General features: G+C 42.8%; 1 protein-coding gene across 9 annotated transcripts; it reads right to left on the bottom strand.

Annotated features, from left to right (window-relative positions):
- Nucleotides 1-1,073: 1,073 nt before the first annotated feature.
- On the bottom strand, nucleotides 1,074-23,089 carry pcif1 (phosphorylated CTD interacting factor 1). 9 transcript variants are annotated; one of them, XM_020612139.1, is made up of 18 exons: nucleotides 22,914-23,089; nucleotides 17,735-18,335; nucleotides 17,225-17,314; nucleotides 16,984-17,139; nucleotides 16,776-16,900; nucleotides 15,923-16,048; nucleotides 12,269-12,402; nucleotides 12,022-12,176; nucleotides 10,352-10,499; nucleotides 10,130-10,213; nucleotides 9,924-10,023; nucleotides 4,677-4,836; nucleotides 4,434-4,603; nucleotides 3,940-4,026; nucleotides 3,649-3,833; nucleotides 3,415-3,508; nucleotides 3,018-3,193; nucleotides 1,074-1,641 (listed from the first exon to the last, which is right to left on the bottom strand). In XM_020612139.1, the coding sequence occupies exons 4-18, from the start codon at nucleotides 17,108-17,110 to the stop codon at nucleotides 1,323-1,325; spliced, it is 2,190 nt and encodes a 729-aa protein (XP_020467795.1). In that variant the 5' UTR covers nucleotides 17,111-17,139; nucleotides 17,225-17,314; nucleotides 17,735-18,335; nucleotides 22,914-23,089; the 3' UTR covers nucleotides 1,074-1,322. The 9 variants fall into 9 exon arrangements, with proteins under 9 accessions (XP_020467795.1, XP_020467796.1, XP_020467798.1 ...); XM_020612140.1 differs by having other exon boundaries at nucleotides 18,241-18,335; XM_020612142.1 differs by lacking the exon at nucleotides 17,735-18,335 and adding an exon at nucleotides 17,571-17,657.
- Nucleotides 23,090-23,487: the final 398 nt, after the last annotated feature.

The raw sequence follows: 23,487 nt of genomic DNA, 5'->3' as shown, positions 1-23,487 counted from the left end.
ATCAGCCGCTTGATAGGAGGACTCAGCGACAACAGCCGCCTGATAGGATGACTCAGCGACAACAGCCGCCTGATAGGATGACTCAGAAGATGACTCAGCGGCAACAGCCGCCTGATAGGATGACTCAGGCCAATCAGAGTGCAGTCAGCTGAGTGTCAAGTTACAAAGTGTGAGGAGCCAATGTGGCTTCAAGAAGGTTGCTAACCTTCATAAACTCAAAACGTACATGTTTGTTCTATGATGCACCAAGGCTCCTGAAAAAATGCACTTTAGCTCAAAATCTAAATATTTAGAGAAAAAAGTCAATTAACTAAAATAGTCATTAAGGGGAAAAAAAATTAGATTTCAAGGAAAAAGTTGAATTATGAGGAACACAAGTCATAATTTGTTTTAAAAATAGAATTTTAAAGGAAGTCATACAATTACAAGAGAAACATGAGAAAATGCCAAAATATTAAGAGAAAAATCTTAATATACAAGGGAAAAGTCATGGCAAGTCATATTACAAATAAATGATTTGTAATATTACAGAAAAAGTTGTAATTTCTTTGAGGGAAAATGATACAACATGAAAAAGTCAGTTTTTTTTAAAAGGTATTTTGAGAATGCATTAATACAAGAAAGTCCTGAATAAGGTCATATTAGGAGAAATATGTATGCTGCTAATTAAACCGAGTTCTGTGCGCACACGAAACATGAATGCAGAAAAAAACTCCTCACACTTAATAACTAAGGCAGCTCCACCTGCTCCCAAACATGCCTGGTTCCACACCTGTGACACCACCCTCCCCATGACGGATCTGATGGCAGGCCTCTGATGAGACCACAGGAGATCTGAAGGGACATATGAAGTCTGTATCTCAGTTATCTGTCCTCTTGACTTATCCCAGTTCTGACACCGCTGTGGCTGAAGCACTGATTGGCTGTACATCCCAAGAAGGCGAGGCCTGAAGTCAGACTCACAAAGACAATTCCAACAGAAACAGTAGCTGCCTTGTCAACCAATCACCAAGCCCTACAGGTTTGGAAATCATTCAAAAGTCATTCAGTGACATCACAGGTGACATCACAGGTCAAAGATGAGGTTTTTATTGTTCCAAAACATGACTGCTCACTGACATGTGTGGGGACTAAGGAACCCCAACAATGGTGGTGACAGAACAGAGCTGTGGGTATGCTGAGAGAAACTGAGGATGTGCTACAGGTACTGGTGAGACAAACCTGAAGACATAATGATCAGAACAAATGCAGGCCATAAAACAGAAAAGTGTTAAACTTTGCAACAGGTGAGGGGGCGTGGTCACACTCTAAGGCCAGCCTCTCTACACTGCAGCCATCTTGTTTTGAGGACTGGTGCTGCTGCTGCTGCTGCTGCTGCTGTTGTTGTTGTTGTCATGGTCACCTGGTGACATCACACCACTCTGCATCCTTTCAGAGGTCCTGGGGGCAATCTCTCTCTCTCCTGGGGTGATGTGGGCGGGGCCAGGAGAGGATAGGGAGGAAGTGCGGGTGGAGGAGGGGCGGTATGCTGCCATTACCTCGGCCAGACGCTCCGGAGTTGGAGCCCACTTTGCAAAACCTGCGTCATTCTGAAGGAAGAGTACTGCTGTACCATGCACCGCCCGGTAGTACATTTCATCTCTGTAAATACACAGTGAGATTAACAAAGCACTGTGAAATATTAACACACTACAGTGCAGTAGGCCTACGCTGTAGTACACCTCCCTGAAAACACAGAAAAACACTCCGTTTAACACAGCATTGTGTAGTACAAGTAAACTTCAGTACCATGTACTACATCTCCTCTCTGCAGGGACACACATGGTGCCGTTAAATTAAGTACAGGAAGTGTACTGTCTTTGAAAATTCAATATCAGTGGAGAATCAGAGTGCTGCACAGTGTTAATGTCACTGATAAAAACTACAGTATGATGAAAATATTCGTTATGGCCTATTTTTCAGGACAAAACCAAAACAAACAAAATAAAAGGAAACATTTGATAACGGGAACTATGATGAAATGGTTTATTTTTTTCATCAATAAGTAAAAATAAATGATGTAAAACATGGAGAAATGGACATAAAGTAACTTGATGTGCTGCATCTGTGGAGTCAAATGGTAGATCAGTTTCCTCCACTTGCCAAAATATTTTGTGTTCAGGAGCTGAATTAGCAGTTTGATGCATTTCACTACAGTCTTCAGTAAATCAGTAATGATCCGTCTGTCATCTGGTGTTAGCACCTCTTGGAAGAAACTATTTTATGAACCAAATTCATCTGCAAGCAGCACGCCCTATGGGGCGACAGGATAATTTAACATGGTCTTCAGTAAATCATTAATGATCCGTCTGTCATCTGGTGTTAGCACCTCTTGGAAGAAACTATAAGATATTTATCCCCATGGTGGTGTTTCAGTCCTTTGAAGGCCAACAAAGAGGTGAAACGTCTTCGACCTAGAAATCTAGTCCAGTTGAGTTTTTTCTAAGGTTTTTCAATTTTCCACAAACCTCACGGCAGACAGGAACAACACGCAACTATTGTAAACTGTACACAACCAGGATGAAGATGTTACAGCCTACAGTAAATATTAAAAATGCAGTTTAAAAATGACAAAAACTAGACTAAAATGTATTTAGTTTTACTAACTAAAACTAACAAAAAAAATCACGAGATTAAAATTTGGCTAAAACTAATATGCATTTTGGTAAAAAGACAAACCAGATCATATTCCGGTGTCAACGTCAACACCAGTGCTGCACTGTAGGAGTAGGTAGTTAATCGTACAGAAGGGTGAAGTATAGCATAATACAGTACTAATACCTGTGTTTGCACAGTGCAGTACTGGTCTAGTACAGTATCAGTGTCAGCATAGTATTTGAACCTGTACCTCCTATGTGTTGACTCCCAGAAAAATAGTTCTATTCAGAAAGTGCTGCAACACAGTAGTACAAGTATCTTTTACTGACTGTGTGTATTGTTAAAGTAGTATCAGTGTAGTACAGTAGCAGTAAAAGTACCTCTTGCAGATGTGCTGGCTCCCCGAGCGATACTCATGCTCGTAGGCTGGGATGCTCAGCTGGTGACGGAGGAACCGATTTCCCTCCATGCGGGTCAGAGCTGGGGTTACAGGGTCACGCCACTCGGGGACGAAGATGATGAAGGACAGCGGCTCAGAGGACTGATCCAACAGCTCCTGCCAGAGAGACAGACATCAGCGTGTCCACCTGGACTTAGAAGACCAGTACAGACCTGTATGATGCAAGCAAATCCTGACTGGTCCAAGCCTGTCCAGATTAGATAGCCCTGGTACAGAACAGGGTACTACATACTGACACAAGCCATTATAACCTGGTACACACTAGTAAAAACCCAGTACAGCCTAGCATGGTAAAAACATGCTTATAATGGACTGACCTCGAAGTGCGTCACCATGGTGTCCATCAGCTCTTCACAAAACGGAGGGTTGGCTTCAAACGAGCCACTGACTGGACAGAAAGACAGGAACGGCCTGAAAACACATACTCTGTTACTAACCCTTTACTGCAATACGCACTTTGAGTACTACATGTTATATATGTAGTTATATCAATAAAAATATATAGGACTTTTATTCAGCTATTGCTGTCAGGTCCATACGCTTTCTCTCACCCTCTGGATCCAAAGAATCCATCGATGTCTGGGAACGCTGAGCAGAACTGTTTAAAGTAGCAGTTGAGTGGCGAGGCAAAACACTCAAAAGAAACTCCAAACTGTCGGTTCAAAGCCTCAAACACAGACACTGGCAGCGCCCCCTGGAGGCCTGTCCCCTCATTAGCACCACTGCCAAACATCACCTGGACACACACCTCATTTAGTCACTATTGAACGGAGTCATTACCAAACACACACTGTCAGGTGAGAACAGGTAAAAGCTGATTGGTTTACAGAAAGTCTGCTGACCTGGTATCTCTTGAGGAGACACCAGACTCTGGACAGGAACTTCTCAAAGCGAGGATCATCTATACAGCTGTACCTGTACAGCAGCTCCTGAACAAACAGAGACAAGTGATAAACAGAGAGAGGTGTACTTTTGACGTGACTGCCGAAGGCATGTCGCTCTCTGCTGGTGGACAGCAGACATTCATTTCATGGAAAGCTTTTAATGTGAAACATCTAGAGAAAGTGTTGATTTTTCCTGATGAAATAACTGATAAAAACTAAAAGTGACTGATATTATTAGAATGTGTGTGAACAGTGTGTTTAACACAGTACAACACAATTGGTACTCCAACAGTAGTACATAAAACTGTAGTACCAATAGTGCGCAGTACAGTTTCCTGAGCTCCAGCTAAGAGGTGCTCACACTTGCATGACCCTGTGTTACACTGAACATCATTAACATCAGAGCAATCCCAGTTTCAATCAGTACACTCAGTACTATCACCAGTACTGACCAGTTTGCTGAAGTGGCCTCGGTTGATTTTGACCATCTCCCCCTTGAAGCGTAGACATGCCATGTCGTTTTCAAAGTGCAGTTCCACACGAGGGAGGGGTGGTGAGGGAATCGCCAGACGCACTGGGTAGCAGTAGACCAGCCGGGACTGCTGCGGCGATGCGCACGCCTCTGAACACACAAACACATCAAACACCCCTGCAAATAACACAGATAACACTGCAGCAGGTTCAAGCGTGTATACCTGTGGCCGGGTCCTGCAGCAGGCTCAGGTGCGTCTGTCTCAGGCGACGGCTGTACTCTGCAGACAGCTGGTAGATTTTGGAGCAGATTCCTTCTACAGAGTCTTTGGCGACGGCAGTGACATGAGGACCACACTGCTGCCTCAGGTGTTCCAGGCGGTCCTACAAACACAGTGATTACAGTACATACCAGTGTACCAACCAGAGAGACACCATCAGTCCATAGCACTAGTTCTCAATAGCTTACTCAACAGCAACTGCCTATGGGGGTTCCAGTAGTAGTGGCATCAGACTACGCAAGATGGCTAAGAGATTCGTTTCCTCTAGACCCCTGGGGATCGAGGTCCACGAGTTCTGAGTCTGTCCCAGGGTCATCTCTCTGTTTGTTCAGAATACATCAGGTGAATGATAATTAGATTCTCATCTGACTTCTGACTCCAATTCTACTTGAGGATGCCTGAACGTCTTGCCAAATCTCTAAGGTTACGCCCAAGGCTGAACCCAAAGTATGTCTCCACAGGTGAAAGTTGGAACATACATCCACTGGGAAAGTTTCTTACCTTTATTTATTCAGGGTGGGTTCACTGAGTGGCCACCTTGCTTTTTCAGGGGCACCCTGTCCACACAGTTACACACTGACCCCTGAGAGCTGTTCAGTACAACCAGAGACTGACCTGTGGCCACTGAGTAGCTCCACTGGAGCAGATGGGGGCTGGAGTTAAGGGAGGGTCTTGCTGAAGGGCGCCACAGTCGTGTTGTCCCACCCAGGTTTATTCAGCAGTGGAAGAAGTACTCAGACCCCTTTACTTAAGTAACAGTACCACAGTCTAAAAATACTCTGTTACAAGTAAATGTCCTGCATTCAAAATGTTACTTAAGTACAAAGTATCAGCATAAAAACAAAGTACTAATAATTAAAGTACTCATTATGCAGAATGGCACATTTAACATGAATGTATATCATATTATTGAATTATAATGGCTGAGGCATTATTGTGTACATCACATTTAGTAATGCAGCTCGTAAAGGTGGGGCTAGTTTAAGCATAACTTTATTGCCAACTATTACAAGAACACAAGAAGTTTTAGCTAGCTTATAATGTCAAAATCTATATAGCACAATTTAACACAACCACAGTTGGCCAAAGTGCTGTACAAACAGGAGCAGAAAAAACAAGATTAAGATTGTTTATAGAATAAAATGATTTAAATACAGCCAGGAAGATCATCAGCGCCCCTCTGCCATCCTTTACGGACATCCTTAACACCCGCCTCACCCGAAGAGCCATCAGCATTGCTGATGATACCTTCCACCCCGCACACTCCCACTTCAGACGCCTGCCTTCAGGGAGAAGGTATCAGAGTCTTCAGGCCCACTCCACCAGACTTACAAACAGCTTCATCCTCCACGTGTTAATATGATCAAAAATTGGATTTTGCATAATAGGACCCCTTTAATTCCGCTTTAATTATTAATCGAAAAGCCAACATTAGACCAATTTTCATCAACTCTAACATGCTGAATCTGTAGCATATACTGAACATGCACAGCAGAATGGTAAAATAAAAAATAAAAAAAATGCTGTTTTAATGATGTGAGTTAAAAAACAGGTTACAGCACCACCTAGTGGCACAGTAAGACCAAATTTTGCATGGGAAATTAACAACTCATCCTTGAGGTTCTGGTAAAATCTCATGCAACTGTGATTTTATTTCAGTGAGATACAGCCTTTTTCCAAAAACGACACTGCGCCATCAACATTCAAACTTGCATGGTTAGTGAACTATGTAGAATATCAAGCATGCTTTTGATAATTACTGACATCGAGGTTCCAGAGAATGTTTTGACAGCAAGTTTGTCATCCTCAGTTGAAAAACCACAGACAAGTTGCATTAAATTTTTGTCAATGGAAATGGGCGTGGCCTATACCAGCAGATGCGGCTCAATATGGGGAACACATAGACTGCGTTCAACCTGCAGGCTGAAGTGGCCCAAATCCAATCTTTTTGCCCAAATGTGACCCATATCCGATTTCCTTATGACAGTGTGAACAGCACAAATCCGATTTTTTCAAATCCAGCCCAGGCCACTTCCATATGTGGTCCTAAATCGGATACATATCCGATGTTTTGCAATGTGACTTCAGTCTGAACGGCCATGTCGCATTTCATGTGATTTTTATGTCATTGAAATGCGACAGACGTCACAATTCTGCGCTGGAGAAAGCGAGGCCATAAGCAATATTTGTGCTCTCCTTCTTCTTGATATTCTTATTATTATTTCTTTATTTCGATTGCACATTAACTAGTACACCACTACGCACATGCTATCACGAGCCACATCCATTTTTATTTTCGCAAACACCGTACACTGCGTCTGACGCCACGTCCTCTTCTGCGCATGCGGGTCACCTCAGGGCCCTATACCGTTCACACATGAGACAGATGGCAGTTGCATTTAAATGACAGTGTGAACAACAGCGCAAAAAAATCAGATTTCGGCAAAAAAATCTGATCTGAGTATTAAGACCTGCAGTGTGAACGTAGTCTTAGATATCAAGTTTTGGAATGTATAGATTATAGCTAGCGAGGTGTGAAACAAAACGTTTTCGCGTTCATTATAGTGCTCCCCTATGACTGACCTCGGTCATTATTTGTGGGGCTCTTATTTATCTGTGCTACTACCTTCTTTTAAAATAGGATCTTTGCACCACATATGGCTTAGTCTACACAACTGCTTAGCGGTGGAATAATAATAATCTGAGCGAAAGCCCCGTGGGTGCTTGGGCCTCTAAATATTGTACATAACAGCCTAAATGTTCTCCTGCCACACTGTGTATATATATATATTTGCAAATAATTTTCTCCCTTTTGTCCTATTCTCTTTCCTGTTAAATGCACATATTTTACTATTTTTTTGTTGCCTTAAAAAAAGCACACAGAGCCTCTGTACTGAAGTCAAATTCCTTGTGTGTTTAGACGTACACAGTACATGGCCAATAAACGTGATTCTCTCTCCTCTATCCACTCACCCCAACTGGTCAAAGCAGAAGGCCGCCCACCGAGAGCCAGGAGATGTCAGAGGTTTCTGCCTTTAAAGGTAGTTTTTCCTCCTCGCTGTCGCCAAGTGTTTGATCTGTTGGGTTTTTCTCTATAATACTGTAATGCCTAGACTTTACTATGTAAAGTGTATTGAGATTATTTTGTTGTGATTTTGCACTATACGAATAAATTGAACTAAAATGAACTGAACATCTTACGCTTCTTTAGAGTGACAGGGTCAAGAAGTGACCATAACGAAGGGTAGAAGCATGTGTAAAGTGAGCAACAGTCAAAGGTCTGTAGGTCCCCAAAAATACAAGGCAGTTGCAGCCACTGCCCTGCCACATGGAGGACATCCTCTCACTACTGGTGACAGTCTTTGTGAATGGGATGTGTCTGAGGGCCTGCTGTTGCAACAGAACACCCTGTAGAATCCATTTTCTGAACTACTGACATACCCAAAGCTCTAGTAGCAGAAATATACACCGATCAGCCATAAGATTACGACCACCTGCCTAACACTGTTTACATAGGAGTCCCTGTGGCAGTCGGTCGTCACTTGTGTCACTCTGCAGCTCACTGTGCATCTTCTGTGAATCCATCTGTTTCCACAGTTCTACTGTGAGGAAGAGCACAGATGTCTACAGTTCAGTGGAAAACTTATGTAAAAGGAGTGAACACTGGTCATGAGGAAGAATTAGAATGTTTAGACCAATCCAACAGCCTCACCGCTCTAGGTGTGATATCACCACTACAGCCCCTGACTCTTTCTCTTCATAGAGACCAATGGACAGTGTTTCTCATTTTCAACCATTTTAAAAAAAGATTCAAACAAATTTTAATCTTTTGTAAAATACAAATGGAAGTTAAAAGTTTAATCTACAGTTGATGAACCTCATCATCAGTGAGCCGTGGGCGTCCATGACCCTGTCTCCAGTTGACCATGTGTCCTACCAAGCAGACTACATCGCTCTCTTCAGCTAATCACACCTGTCAGATTTTGTCATGTTTTCCAAAGCAAAATATTTTGCTCATACTTCTGGCCCAGGTCCTTTGACTCTAAACAATCATTTTCAATATTCCTCTGGACTGAGGTAGCAAACATTCAGCACCAGAGTTTAAGAATTAGAATCAACTGTATCCACTAACCCTAATCCAGAGCCATCCATATACATCCATGCTATATACAGCATGCTAACATTGGCAACAGCTGCAAGTTTAGTTTAGCTATCATTACTAGTTTGCTAATAACTTATTAGAAGAGTTGGATCTCCATGATTAACAGTGTTGTGGTAAGAACAGAGACACGGAGAGGAGGAGCTGTTCACTGACAGTTTGTTGCAAGTGTGTATGTGGGGGGGACAAGCAAAGGGTTAATAAAATGATGCACCGTGTGTAGTTCTACAATGAAATAAGATTCTATCCATTTCAAATAGTAGCCCAATTAAAAAAAAACAAAAAAAGAAAACCAAGAGTGAGAGGTTTCTCCTCTAGTTAATCGACTGTGGATGGCATAATCTTTTGGACAGATTTTTTTTTATTATAATAATAAAAATGGAAGGCCAAATATACGTGGGTGGCTGTTACTATACCAAGGCAGCCCATCCAGGTGAAGCCCATTTGTGGCAAACACTGCAAGATGCCCCAAAGGATATAAAGTGCCATAAACATCCAAGTCTACAAAACTGCATGTTGACTAGATGGACAAACTCTATGACCCCTGCAAAACAAAACAGCTAATTCACTGATTTAGAATGAGGACAGAATCAACATCAGTCCTCCTGAAACTGAGGATCAACAATCAGTCAACCATAAACTCTCACAGAAGGCTTTTTAAAAATGGAAAACCTCACAACAGTCTGCCAGACTACAGGTACTGTCACCAACCAAGTGTCACTTAAAGGAAGCCCAACAATATCCAGAGCCCTCCCCAGTTCTAGTTTTGAACAAGGCCCACCAAGAATCTGTATATGCAAAACCATTTCTTACATTGGTGGGTTTACAAGGTCTGTTTAGCAGTCTCCTGCACCAGATCCAACACATCACCAGGTGGAGAACAGCTGACAGCCCTGCTCCTCTTTTTACCTGAACGAGATACAGCTGAAGATCTGACTGCTCTCAGGTGGTCTCTGGTGTTCTACCCAATCCACTAAACATCCAGAGAACAAACATCCTAACATGACCACAGGTGAAAAATCAGTGATTACCATGTAGTCCTCCTTGCTGGCGGAGTGATCTCGGCGTAGCCAGCTCATGGTGTCTTCAGCATTCCACTTTACAACCTTCCTACTCTCTGGACTCGCATTCCTAAACAAGTCAAAGGACAGAGGTCAGAGCTTCCTGAACATCAGCCTATCCATCAGCTCTTGACCTCAGTAGGATAACACACTGTGACTGGTCTGTTATAACCTACCTGGAGTCAATCATCTTCTTGGCGGCTTCAGCATATTTAAACAGCAGCTTCCGGGCCTCCTCTTTGTACTTAATACGAGACAACCTGAGACATGCAAAGATATTAATCAACATGAAATGATCATAATGATTACAATACAAATTTTATTAACCGTCCAGCTTTGAGGTGATACATTTCCAGCACAGAAACCTGAGTGTGCAGAGCCAAGTGACAGACAGGTACCTGATTGGGATGTCGTTCATGACCTCTCTGAACATGGATGGGGAGACGACGGGATCACAGTCACTTGGTAGTAAAGGGTCATGACCTTTGTCTATCACTTTCCTCTCCAGTAGCCAACGGTTGAATGACTCCCGGGGCGGATCAATACCTGAAGCACACACCCAGCTCCTTAGTGTACAGGGCATGGATTTTGAGACCAACATAGCCTTAAACACAGTTCAGGTCCCACGTTCGGTCTTAAAGTTGGAGTAAAGTGAAAATAAATGTGTTGTGAGTTTGTCACTCCACAGGAAGATGTGTTATTAACCACACAGCTAAATTTGAATTATTAAAAATATCGCCAAGTGCCTGTCAAGCCCTAGTGCAGTAGCACCAGTTCGGATGTTTGATGACAAGTCACTACACTTACTACAGCCTACAGTTTGCTAGCTAGCTAGTTATGCCTCCACCCTAGAAATGCATCTTCTCCATTAATATATCCATTATGATAACACTTCTGCGATTGGGTGCGGTTTCAGTGTTTTCATCTGACACGCCCCCAGCGTTTCAGGGTAGAGACTGCTCCTTAATTTTTCATGATGTTGAGCTGATTTTTTTTTTTTTTTTACACACCCACACACACACACACACACACACACACACACACAGGGAACAGACAGGTGCTGTCGCAGCAGTGGAGAGAGGGACCCCAGGAGAAGTGAAAGTGAAACTTATGGCTGAAGTTTACGCTTCTTATGCTCTTTACTGTACATATAAAATAAATAAGCCAGCAAGAGCAATTTAATGAAACACCTGCTAAACAAACAAACTCTCAGAGAAACCACAATTTTAGCTTTGCCCAGTCTGCGAGCTTGTTAGGCTAGCAGCTAACAGCTAGCTTAACTGTGGTGCTCTGTCCAATACAACAGCAGCTGCAGGGTCCACTGTGTGGCCGTTAACCCCCTCACGTCTCTCTCTCCCTCCACTTACTACGGTCAGTTCAGACCCGTTCCAACACATTCATCATTCATGTGTTCCTACTTTTGTCAATGTTTAATACTGAGCCAGCAGAATTAATGCTTTTTATTTATTAATTTTTTTACATAACTGTAGCCGTAATGTTTGTGTGTGCTCATATCGAGTGGCCCTGAAAACAAATGCAGGTATAGAGCCCTGTGAGCTTTTATAACATGGGGGACACATTATGTTAAGGATGGGTCCAGCACGTCATCGAGACATCCTTTCTGCCCCACCCAGACAATCCTGAACTCAAAAGTGATAAATAGCTGTTTAACAGTCAAACTCCACCATTAGCACTACTGACATGTATAAGGTTTATAGAAACAAATCACTGATTTTGTTTTACCCTGATTTTAAGTCAAGACCAATAACTCACAGGTCAAGTCAAGCTCACATGCTTATATACACTCAAACTGATGGCCTGAGCATGAGGAGCAACTTGGAGATCAGTATCTTGCTCAAGGTTACTTTGACATAAAGGAGCAGGGGATTGAACCACTTACCCTCTGTGTAGTGGACAACTTAAGTCAATTCTCAAGTCAAGAAACATTCCCAGTTAAATACATAACTCTTGTTCATTGAACTGTGGAAGATCTCCAGATCCTGTGTTTTCAGGCAGAACACAGAATCCAGCCCTTTACAGTTAATGGTCATGTCAGGTGTGATGGTACCTTCTCTCTGGTGACACAGCTCATGATAGTGTTGCCTCAGTTTGGTGACCAACTGAGCTCTCTGCAGCTCAATCTCAGGGTGGGGGGGCAGGTGGTTGGCTGGGGGGTGCTCCCTAATCACTGCATTGGTCTGGACATCCAAATCCCAGTAAACACTAAAAACAACAAAATGTTAACCCTCAAGGGGATACAATGACAACAGAGGTGCTAAAGATGCTAACAAGAGGGGTGTGGCTTCAGCACTCACACTGCTGGTCTATATGGGGCGGGGGCAGGGCTCGGGGTTGTCGGTGTTGCTGATTGGGCCTGTTTGTCCTCAGGGGCAGAGCTCCAAGGTTTGATCCCAGGGGTACTGGGAGAGATGGGCGTAGTGGGTTCCACCTGGATCAAAGGACACCAAGTCAGAAGAGTCACTTTCCCATGGCACCAGTCATTAGTTTAATTCATTTTTCTGTTTTGATGCCTAGGAGATGGTTAGTGTATGCTTTGTTTTAAATTATAGTGGTGGCTGTTTTAATGTTTTAGTGAGTTATTTGTTTTTTTACCCTTGCATTGCTGTAAAACATAAGAAAACATTTTTCATTTTTATTGTGTATGCATCTGCAAGAAAAATGACAAAAAAAATCTATTCTCAGGATGTAACAATACCAAAAAACTATAGTATGATGTGGCCAAAATAAAAAATGCACAATATTTAAAATAATGAAGAAAAAAAAGAAAAACAAATGCCCTTTACTAAACAAATCTGCATTTTTGCATGACTGTCCTTTTAACTTAAAGTACTACTGCTTTTTTCATCTCCATGTTTTTGCTATCTCTCTGATGGGTTTGTTTTGTTTTTTCAGCCTAATGATGGCTTGCTTCACTGATAGTAACAGCTCTTTGGATCTCATCTTGAGAGTTGACAGCAACAGATTCCAAATGCAAATAGCACACTTGAAATGAACTCTGCACATTTTATCTGCTCATTGTAATTGGGATGAGGGAATAACACACACCTGGCCATGGAACAGCTGAGAAGCCAATTGTTCCATTACTATTGGTCCCTTAACAAGTGGGAGGCACATATGCAAACTGTTGTAATTCCTACACCGTTCACCTGATTTGGATGTAAATACCCTCAAATTAAAGCTGACCGTCTGCAGTTAAAGCATTTCATTTCAAATCCATTGTGGTGGTATAGAGCCAAAAATGTTAGAATTGTGTCGATGTCCCAATATTTATGGACCTGACTGTAAAAGGTGAGATTTGTGCTTGACTGGAAGTGTTTTCAAACATTGTGGTCTACATTATAAGAGAAAAGACTTTATAGAGCCCATGGCGTTTTTTCCTTCTTTTCTGCCTTATCTATAATGTTACAGCGGTGAATTATCATCTTAAACGTGACCTAAAGCTCAAAAAATGAGGTGTACGTATTTTTTTGTACTTCTGTGCAGAAGCAACTCGGTTTACACAAGTTTTACAAATTCTAGCTTGCGAGAACTTTTTTCTAACAATATAAAGTCTTACGTGCTAGTTTAAGGATTTCCTTGAATGGTCATATAAGTTCATGTGAGCTTGCCTGACATCCACTGGTGCCAATGTAAAAGCCGAATTTTTCAAATGCATCCGGTTTTGTCAATATATTTTCCCTCCTGTTGCACTGTGACCAGAGGATGTGGAGAAAAATACAGGGCCTGAGGTTACTGCATGTCCAGGAATGTTCCTGTACAGGGACCCGCTGTTTTACCTGACCGGGAAGACAGTTGTCATTTTCCCCTGAAGTGACAGATTGAGTTCATTGAGCAGGCTGAATATGTCCACAAGTAAGCCAGTTTTGGCGCTCAAGTGACCGAGATGTAACCGAGAGAATACGGTCATTTTTCAAAATAAAAGATCGTTCAGACTCAGATAATAAATAAAACGGAAATAATTAATGATTTCTTGTGTGGCCCGGTACCAATTGATCCACGGACCGGTACCGGTCCGGGGGTTGGGGACCACTGCATTAGTGGACCAGTTGAAGTGGGTATCCCCCACAATGTCCACCGGGGGCAGTAGTGAACAAAGTGCTGCATGGCACATTAGAACAAGGAGAAGAAGAAGCCAAACTACACTCAAACAATCATTACTATTGGTCCCTTAACAAGTGGGAGGCACATATGCAAACTGTTGTAATTCCTACACCGTTCACCTGATTTGGATGTAAATACCCTCAAATTAAAGCTGACCGTCTGCAGTTAAAGCATTTCATTTCAAATCCATTGTGGTGGTATAGAGCCAAAAATGTTAGAATTGTGTCGATGTCCCAATATTTATGGACCTGACTGTAAAAGGTGAGATTTGTGCTTGACTGGAAGTGTTTTCAAACATTGTGGTCTACATTATAAGAGAAAAGACTTTATAGAGCCCATGGCGTTTTTTCCTTCTTTTCTGCCTTATCTATAATGTTACAGCGGTGAATTATCATCTTAAACGTGACCTAAAGCTCAAAAAATGAGGTGTACGTATTTTTTTGTACTTCTGTGCAGAAGCAACTCGGTTTACACAAGTTTTACAAATTCTAGCTTGCGAGAACTTTTTTCTAACAATATAAAGTCTTACGTGCTAGTTTAAGGATTTCCTTGAATGGTCATATAAGTTCATGTGAGCTTGCCTGACATCCACTGGTGCCAATGTAAAAGCCGAATTTTTCAAATGCATCCGGTTTTGTCAATATATTTTCCCTCCTGTTGCACTGTGACCAGAGGATGTGGAGAAAAATACAGGGCCTGAGGTTACTGCATGTCCAGGAATGTTCCTGTACAGGGACCCGCTGTTTTACCTGACCGGGTCTAACCTACAAGCAGTCGGCCAGAGGAGCCGTGTTCAGGAAGACCACAACCACCGTTTGGATTTACCGACCTTGGAGCTACTTAAAATGGAGCGATGCTTCCACTACTCGGTGGGACTTAACGGTAAGTTTAAAAAACACACGTTGTGTGTCTGTTAATGCCTTGTTTCTGTAACATTAGAGAGAACTGTTGTAAGTCTGGAGAAGTTACTATGTCTGTATTTTGCCAGTTAAAATATGGGGATCCTCAGTTACCCGCTTTGTTTAGAGTGTTACACATCTCTTCATTGGTACATATACTGTTGTTTAACTATCTATGGAGGAGACATTCAGATTAATTGATGGCGTTGCAGTTTGTTATACTGTCCACTTTCATATTCTGACGTAAACATGTCAGGTAGGATTTGAGCTATTGTCATTGTCAAAACTGCTTATTTGTCGATGTTTTTTTGTTGCCCCGTCGAGATGCATTTCAAAACGCGGTTTCATGTAGATTACTTGGCATTATGAAAGCTATTCTAAAGGTACCCAAGAATAAACAATAAATTGCTGGAAATGAGCAGGCCATGGGATTTTTAAGGGTGGTTACACTAAGTGGTTGGTTTTGCATTTGCACATCAAGTTCGTTTTCGCATTGCCTTTAAATTGTTGTGCACAGCTGTCTTAACAGTTTCTGCAAAACATATCCAGAACTGTCTCAGTTCTAAATGGGGCCAGTATTGCCTTCACCTGGCAGTATATGCAAATTATTTGTCAGTTTCCTTTTCACTTGTGCCATTTCTTCACAGAGGAAAACTGAAATGCTGCCACACAACAGCTCTAAAAGCTGACACTGGAGCATCCACTATGCTAGTGTCAAATTCTGCAACCTGAGTGCAGTTATACTAGTAAAATAACCATATGTAATATGCTGGTAGATACCGTCAGACTCCCATGACAGTTTCGAGTAGTGATCGAGTGAATAGGGAGGAATTTTGGATACATCCAACATCTCCAGCCATGGCTATCACCAGCACAGAGGCATAACAATAAACGTGGCATGAAGTTATAAACTGATCACCTGACCCGGTGTGTGCTCTAAGTTCCTACCTTAGTTCGTTTGAAGCTATTAGGCCCCACCGACTGCTCTTCAGAACTCCTCCTCTTCCTCTGACCGTTACCAAGGTTGCTGTCTCCACCCTCTGCCGGGGCCGCATTCAGACCTAAAGGGTCAGACTGCAGACAGACAGGTGTGTAGAGAGAGAGAGAGAGAGAGAGAGAGAGAGAGAGAGAGAGAGAGAGAGAGGCACAGATAACTGCTACGTAACTGTACATACCAAGCAGCAACCTCTGGGGGGTTGTGTAACTTGCCAGTTTAAGTTATATTAACACTAAAAGTTAAACAAAATTAAGGGCAGGTTGCTTTCAGTTAGGTAGTAGGAGGGTCCTGCCACTGGTGGCTAGCTTCATTGTGCTCATTCAGCCCACCTCAGCTTCACCCCTTAGGCCATTTTTGGATTAGCCATAGCAGGTGGAGTGAAGCACTAGCAATATGGCAACGGCCAGACTTGAGCTTCAAAACTGCTTTTCAGAAAACCAAGGGTGACGTCAAGGTGGGTTTTCCATCTTTTATATGCAGTCAGTGGTACATACTAACAGTAAGCAGTATTAGTCATAATAATACAATACCAGTCAAAAGCTTGGACACAGTTTCCCATTTAACCGAATGGGAAAGTGTGTCCAAACCTTGACTGGTTGTGGATATAAAACACTTATATCCAACATTTACAATATGTTAATAATATAACATTTTTAACATTAGCACATGAAAAAGCCATAATTCACCATTTCATAGTGCCAGGAAATGACATCAAATGCACCTTCAAATGTCAGACTGTTTTTATATAGTCATTATTTACTGGATTTTATTATTATTCTACTGTCTGAGTGGAAAAAGACTCACGATGACATCGTGCTGACCCAGCACTGGCACCTCCCACAGGCTCTGATTGGTGAATCTGTTGAAATAATAGGGTCGGTTCTCCCGCCGAGACCAGCACTTAGACCAGCCTGCCTGGACCAGCTCATCTACCAAGTCAGAGAGATGGGTCAGAGAGAGAGACAGGTGACAGAAACAGACATGGGTCACTGAGAGAGACAGATAGGTGTACCTGGGAGCTCAGGTGGTTTGGAGGTGGTGGAAGGAGAGAGAGGTGGTCCCTGAGAGGTGACAGAGCCAGGGGTAGGCAGCACCATGGCTGCCTCCCCCTTCACTGACCCCTGGCTGTCATTGGACATCTCAGCTCGTCAGAATGACATCGATCTGCCTGGACAGGAAGAGAGGCTGTAACTTTCAAAATAAAACACAGGTGAGAGCCTGGGTACAGGTATTGATGTGAATTCAGCACTGACCTGACCTGAGATCTGTATGAACTCTGATGAATAGTGACTGACTGTGGGTAAGGATTATGGTTAGGGCCAGGATCATTTATACTGATGTTACTGTGAAAACAAAAACCGTTTGTTACAAACCAGGGGTTTTCAAATGATTTTGATTCAGGGAACACCACTTTGATGAAGAGGCAGCTTGAGGACCACAGCTGTGGGATAACTAGACTGAATGAGCACTATTTTAATCCTGAAAATGACCATGGCTTTTCTAAATGTTATATATATATATTAGCAAAAATTTGATTATTGAATAATAATAGTACATGGAAATGTGTTTACAAATAAAGACTGAAACAAAGATACCCACAGTGAAACTACATCACCGAAGACATGGTAAGAGACCACCATGCCTTCACAGACCACCAGGCTTCCGCAGACCACTGGTTGAAAACCCCTGTTATAAATCATAAATGTGATAGATGGTGTTACAGTGAGACCTGTCACCTGTGAGATCATGAAACACTCGGTCACCTGTGAGCGCAAGACTCGCACTTGTGTCTGTACTAGGCACATGGTGGCTTGCGTGCTGGAAGCACTTGGTGTACAGTATATGCACAGAGGAGCCCACAGAAGCACCATGGAGAAGGGGAATCTATGGTCCAAACCTCTGACAAATAATACACAGTGAGGAAATTACTGGCTTCACTTGACATGCACATCTCATTTTGCGACCAAATTTATTGAAGGTGCGACTTTTTTTCAAAGGTCACACAACTTTAAAATAAACAGCTTATGCACAAACGACTGCTCTCACTGTAGAAATGGTGGACAAACAGAACAATCTCAATAATACTGTCATCGCAACACTTATCTACAGGTCTCATAAATCAGAGACTGACTATCAAATGTGTTGATACACTGACTCCAAGACACACGCATCATCCCTGGACCCCTTTTGACCCCTTCACGTTTATTTTTTCCTTTGACGCATTTGAAGTGTAGTCGCCACGGACGGCTACTTAAATCAGGTAGATCACCTGTTGGCCTGTTTGTGTGTTGGAACCTTTTTACTTGAATTTTTTCTGGTGGATCAGGGTCCTGGTGTCACTGAGCTTTCTGGTTTTACTTCCCCCTGTCCAAGACACGAAAATAAATAAAATAAAAAAATCAGAACATATAAACACTGCTGAATCTGGCCACAGGGGTTGCAAGCTAGTGACTTCTGTGCTGGTCCCAAGCCCAGATAAATAGAGAGGGTTGTGTCAGGAAGGGCATCCGCCGTAAAAACATGCCAAATTTAAACATGCGAATCATCAGTGCAAATTCCACACCGGATCGGTCGAGCCCCGGGTTAACAACGACCGCCACCAGTGCTGTTGACCTACAGGGTACTGGCAGAAATCGGACTACTGTTGGTCGAAGAAGGAGAGGAGGTAGGAGTCGTAGACAGAGAGAGAAGAGGAAAGACAGGAGTATAGGTCTGAGAATAGGGACTCAACGTTGGCACAATGACAGGGAAAGGTAGAGAGCTGGTGGACATGATGGAGAGAAGGATATGGATGTGCTAAAAGAGGACATGAAGTTAACTGGGGTAAGAGTAGAAGATGCCGAGGATAGAGTTACTGTAGGTGGAAACAGATGATTCGCTGTGGCGACCCCTAACGGGAACAGCCCAAAGAAGAAGAAGAAGAAGAAGAAGAAGAAGAAGAAGAAGATAAACACTGCTGATTTCTTGCTGATCAGCCTACATAAAAACTACTTTTGTCCTTCTGCTGTCAGTCAGCCTGGTGAAGACCATGCTATCCTCCTGTTGACAGACAGCTATTCTGATGAGAGACACTGCACAAAGGTCAAAGTTGGTTTGGACTGAATGGATCAAACACTTAAGTCGCGCATACACGCCACTCATGTCCAGTGAAATCCCAGTTTCAAGTTAGTAGTGGCTGAAACCCACCATCAGGTCCATCTTTAAGTAGTAGACTACTGGTAACTTTAGCCTAAAACCAATCTGGCACTAGCCACCTGAGTGAGTGAGCTACACTGTGCATGAAGTCTAACACAGATATTGCCAAAAAGCAGAAATTCTTCTTCAGAAGAAAAACAGGCTACAAATAAATCACGTACACAAATGGCAAAGCATGTGTGCAATTCATTGGTTTATACTTCAGTTGAAATATGATGATGATAATCATCATCATCATCATGTTGACTGCTAAGCTATAGAACCCTAAAGTGCACATTTGGTGGTAAGGTTATTTAAAATGATTTATAAAAAATACTGATTATTTTGCATTATGATGTAAAACAGAGGTGCTGCTACCAAATCCAGTGCCACCAGTATGAAATGTTAGTCTGGAGCCCTGGTTCAGTAGGATTGATGAAACAGACATTCTTCAGTTTCTATTAGCTTTTGAAGCACAAATTTGCACTTCATTTTTAGTTGGAGGTTTGTAAAAACAAACAAACAAACAAACAAACAAACAAACTAGAATTACCATTTTGCAGTTGTATGTCCAATTTACAGCTATGGGACAGAAGTGAGATCAATGACCTTGACCTTTGACCTCTAAAATCTCATCAGCTCACCCTTGAGTCCAAGGGTACGTTTACACGGAAACGCTCTTGACTGTAAACGCACAGTTTCGTTAAAACGATTGCTGTGTAGACAGGAAGTATTTGCGTCGACATGAAAACAGTGAAAACGAATAAAACGACGTCTGAGCATGCACATTACCCTTGAAGACGATGGCGTCATTAGCCAATATCTACTTTCCTTGCTGAGGAGTTGGCAACACTGCGTGAACACTACGAAGTTACCAACATTATTTTGTTGGTCGCAGCAGTAGTAAAGGAGCAGTTGTACTAATGCTAATAAGTTCATTAGCATCTGTGTGTAGCATGAACGCATATAGTTCACCACTGTTTATGTTGATGTCGCAGTCAATGTGACACTAGCAGTAGCTGACGTGGGGCGATGGCGTCATCGTTTCGTAAACATATGCGGATTATAACGTTGACATGAAAATGTTTTAGATGGCGTTTTGAAACTCTCCACTTTGGGACCCGTTTTAAAAAGTCTCCGTTTTCGCTACCCGGCTAACCTGTTTCCGTCTAAACGGAAGGCCAAAACGCATACTAAAGTAGGCGTTTACAGTCAAGAGCGTTTCCGTGTAAACGTACCCCAAGTGGACAATTGTGCCAAATTTGAAGAGATTCCCTGAAAGTGTTCTTGGTATATAACGTTCACAAGGATTGTATAAACATACAGGAAGACGGACAGACATACAGATGTACAAATAACCTGAAAGCATAATGCCTCCAGCTGTGGCTATCGCCGGCAAGGAAGCATAAAAGCTGGGGCCTGTATTCACAAAGCATCCTAAGCCCAAAGAGTTTCTCCTAGTGACCAAATTCTAAGAAAATTCTCAGAATAGTCCATAGAACACTTAACCCATGACAGTAAAATTAGACAATAACCCTCAGTGCAATACCTGTGTATATATACATTGTACAGATTATAGAGTCATAGAGGTCTCTAGTTCTTAACTACTCTGCTTTTATCCCTATTTATCTCATTTCAATGAACATTCCTTTGTTGTCTGCATTGTTACTGTCTGTTTATACTGCGTTTTCTGCATTGTTTGCACTGTTGTTGATGTTAATACTGCTATTTTGTTATATTACACAGCCTTATGCTGGTTTATTGTTTTGCACATTGAGAGCCGATGTACCTGAGTCAAATTCCTTGCGTGTCTGTCACACCTGGCCAATAAAGCTGATTCTGATTCTGATCCATCCATTTTATTCTGCTTATCTGAAATTGTGTCGTGGTGGCAGCAGGTTCAGCAAGGTAGTCCAGATATCTTTCTCCCCAGCAACATTTTCCAGCTCCTCTGGCAGGATTCCGAAGCGTTCCCAGGCCAAATAAGATATAAAATCTCGTCAGTATGTTCTAGGTATGCCCTGTAGTCTCCTACCAGTTGGACGTGCTCAGAAGACCTCCAAAGGAAGGCACCCTGCTAAGATGCCCAGACCACCTCAACTGGCTCCTTTGAATGTGAAGGAGCAGCGGTTCTACTCTGAGTCTCTTCTGGATGTCCGAACTCTGCATCTTATCTCTAAGGCAAAGTCCGGCCACACTGGAAGAAAACAAATTTTGGCCACATGCATTTCAGATATTATTCTTTCTATCACTACCCACAACTCATGACCATAGATGAGGGTTGGAGTGTAGACTGACTGGTAAGTTGAGAACCTTGCCTTTTGGCTCAGCTCCTCCTTCACCACAGCGGTCTGGTACAACGTCCGCATTACTGCTGATGGTGCCCCTATCCGCCTATCAATCTCGTGCTCGATTGTACCCTTACTTGTGAACAAGACCCCGAGATACTTGAATTCCTTCACTTGGGGCAGCAATTCACTCCAAACCCAAGAAGAGCAGTCCACCATTTTCCAGCAGAGCACCATGGCCTCAGGCTTTGAGGTGCTGACTTTTATCCCCACCACTTCACAGTCAGCTGCAAATCACCCCAGGTCATGCTAAAGGTCACGGTCTGATGAAGCCAGCTGTGTGGGATGGTATTTTTTAAAATTATCTTATAGATGTATGCAGTGTACATCCCTCTGATGGATAATGAGGGTGATATTCCAAAATGGTGCCTTTACCCAAAATTCAGTGATGATGACAACTTCACACTATTCTTACAGTGTCAGAGTTTTTCTGATAGTAAAATGAAGTCGCTGGATTTACAGATAAAATAAAACATCTGAAGATGTCAATGTGGACATTTTTTGTTTTAAAGGCAAATGATGAATATGTTAAACGTGAACATGGATAATTAACTCATAAATTAGAATTGTGTAGTTGCAGCCAAACTAATAATAGCCTATTAAAGTTGAGCGGGACTCAATAACCTAAAATGTGTATGACAGTAATGGATGTGCTGCATATATATGTTTTACTGACTGAAAGGCAAGCGTGGGAATTGTGTAACGCTGCATGTAAAAACAGGGATTGTATTAAAATGATGACAGATCCAATGATTAACACATCGCTGAGAAAATGTAAGTCCAGGCCAAGCTGTTTATCATGACGGGTTGAATGTGGCTGTCTGAAGACAGACGGCGGCAAACGGAGCGGTATTAGTGTCGAGAGCTGATCACAGACATCGAGGAACAGCCGATAACTCGGTGCCTGTGTTTGATTGAGGCGCTGTGTCGATTAGTTTAATTCTCCTGTTTTCTCTCATACGCAGAAACGAGCGCCATGGTTACACGCATGCGCCTGGCAGGCTTTCCAAACAAGCACGGAGGAGGAGGACAACAAAAGGCTGCGGCGCCTCCACCGGAGCCCGGCTTGAGCACACAGTCACAGCAGCCGTCTATATCGGACCATAGCGGAGTGAAACCAGGCTAATGTGATTTAAGCACACATAGAGGGACCGGGGCCATCTTTACATCCGTCGTTTACGGTCATTTTTGCGACCTGCTTGGTGTCCGTTCAGTGCGACGGCTTCTGTTTGGGCGCCACTTCTAACACAAGATGGCGGGCACGCCCCTACCACCGCGCGGCTCGTCCTGCACAACATTTCGCTTCTGTGCTTCACACTCGGTCGCACTGCGCTCCGGTAACCCAGTTCATCTCAAGGCGGGAACCTTCCGCTGCGCATCGGCGCAGTTGGAGAAGCTCTGTGGAGCCACATGCCCTTACCTTGACCAGTTAAGTTGCGGAGAATTGCGGGTTCTGCGCTTTTGTTTCGGGTCCTCCGCTTCGCTCCCTCCCCTCCTGCTCAGACATCTTTACAGGGACCCGGGGCCAGCCACTGCGCATGCGCATCTGCTTCCCCGCTTCCTTTTCCAAGCTGTCCTTTTCCCGTCGCCATGTTGAGCAGGTCGAAACATCTCGAATCCATAACTCCTCGCCTCACAACCTGGAATTACTGTTCTGTTTTTTTTTTTTAACAGATTCTTATTAAGTTGAAATAATAATCTTATGTCTACTGAAATTAAAATTCTGGATAGCTTTAAACTTTTTACATTTCACTAAGAATAAGACAAAGCTTGCTAATTGGCCCTTGTGGTGCTCTAAATGTTGATTTGGAGTCCTTGGACTCAAATTCAAAAACTGAGTGTTATCATGGGCTATGAAAAGTTGGACAGGCAGATCAATTTGGTCTTCAACACTGCATTGTTTAAGCCAAGACTAGTCAAAGGGTAAACCATTCCTGAATTTTAACGTCGGAAAACGCATACGTGCGTTTATTTCCAGTCGTCTTGATTATTGC

Source organism: Monopterus albus, unplaced genomic scaffold (genome assembly GCF_001952655.1).
Source record: "Monopterus albus unplaced genomic scaffold, M_albus_1.0 scaffold121.1, whole genome shotgun sequence".
Taxonomy (NCBI): domain Eukaryota; kingdom Metazoa; phylum Chordata; class Actinopteri; order Synbranchiformes; family Synbranchidae; genus Monopterus; species Monopterus albus.
Note: the sequence above shows the minus strand (reverse complement) of the source record. Positions and strands in the feature narration are given on the sequence as shown.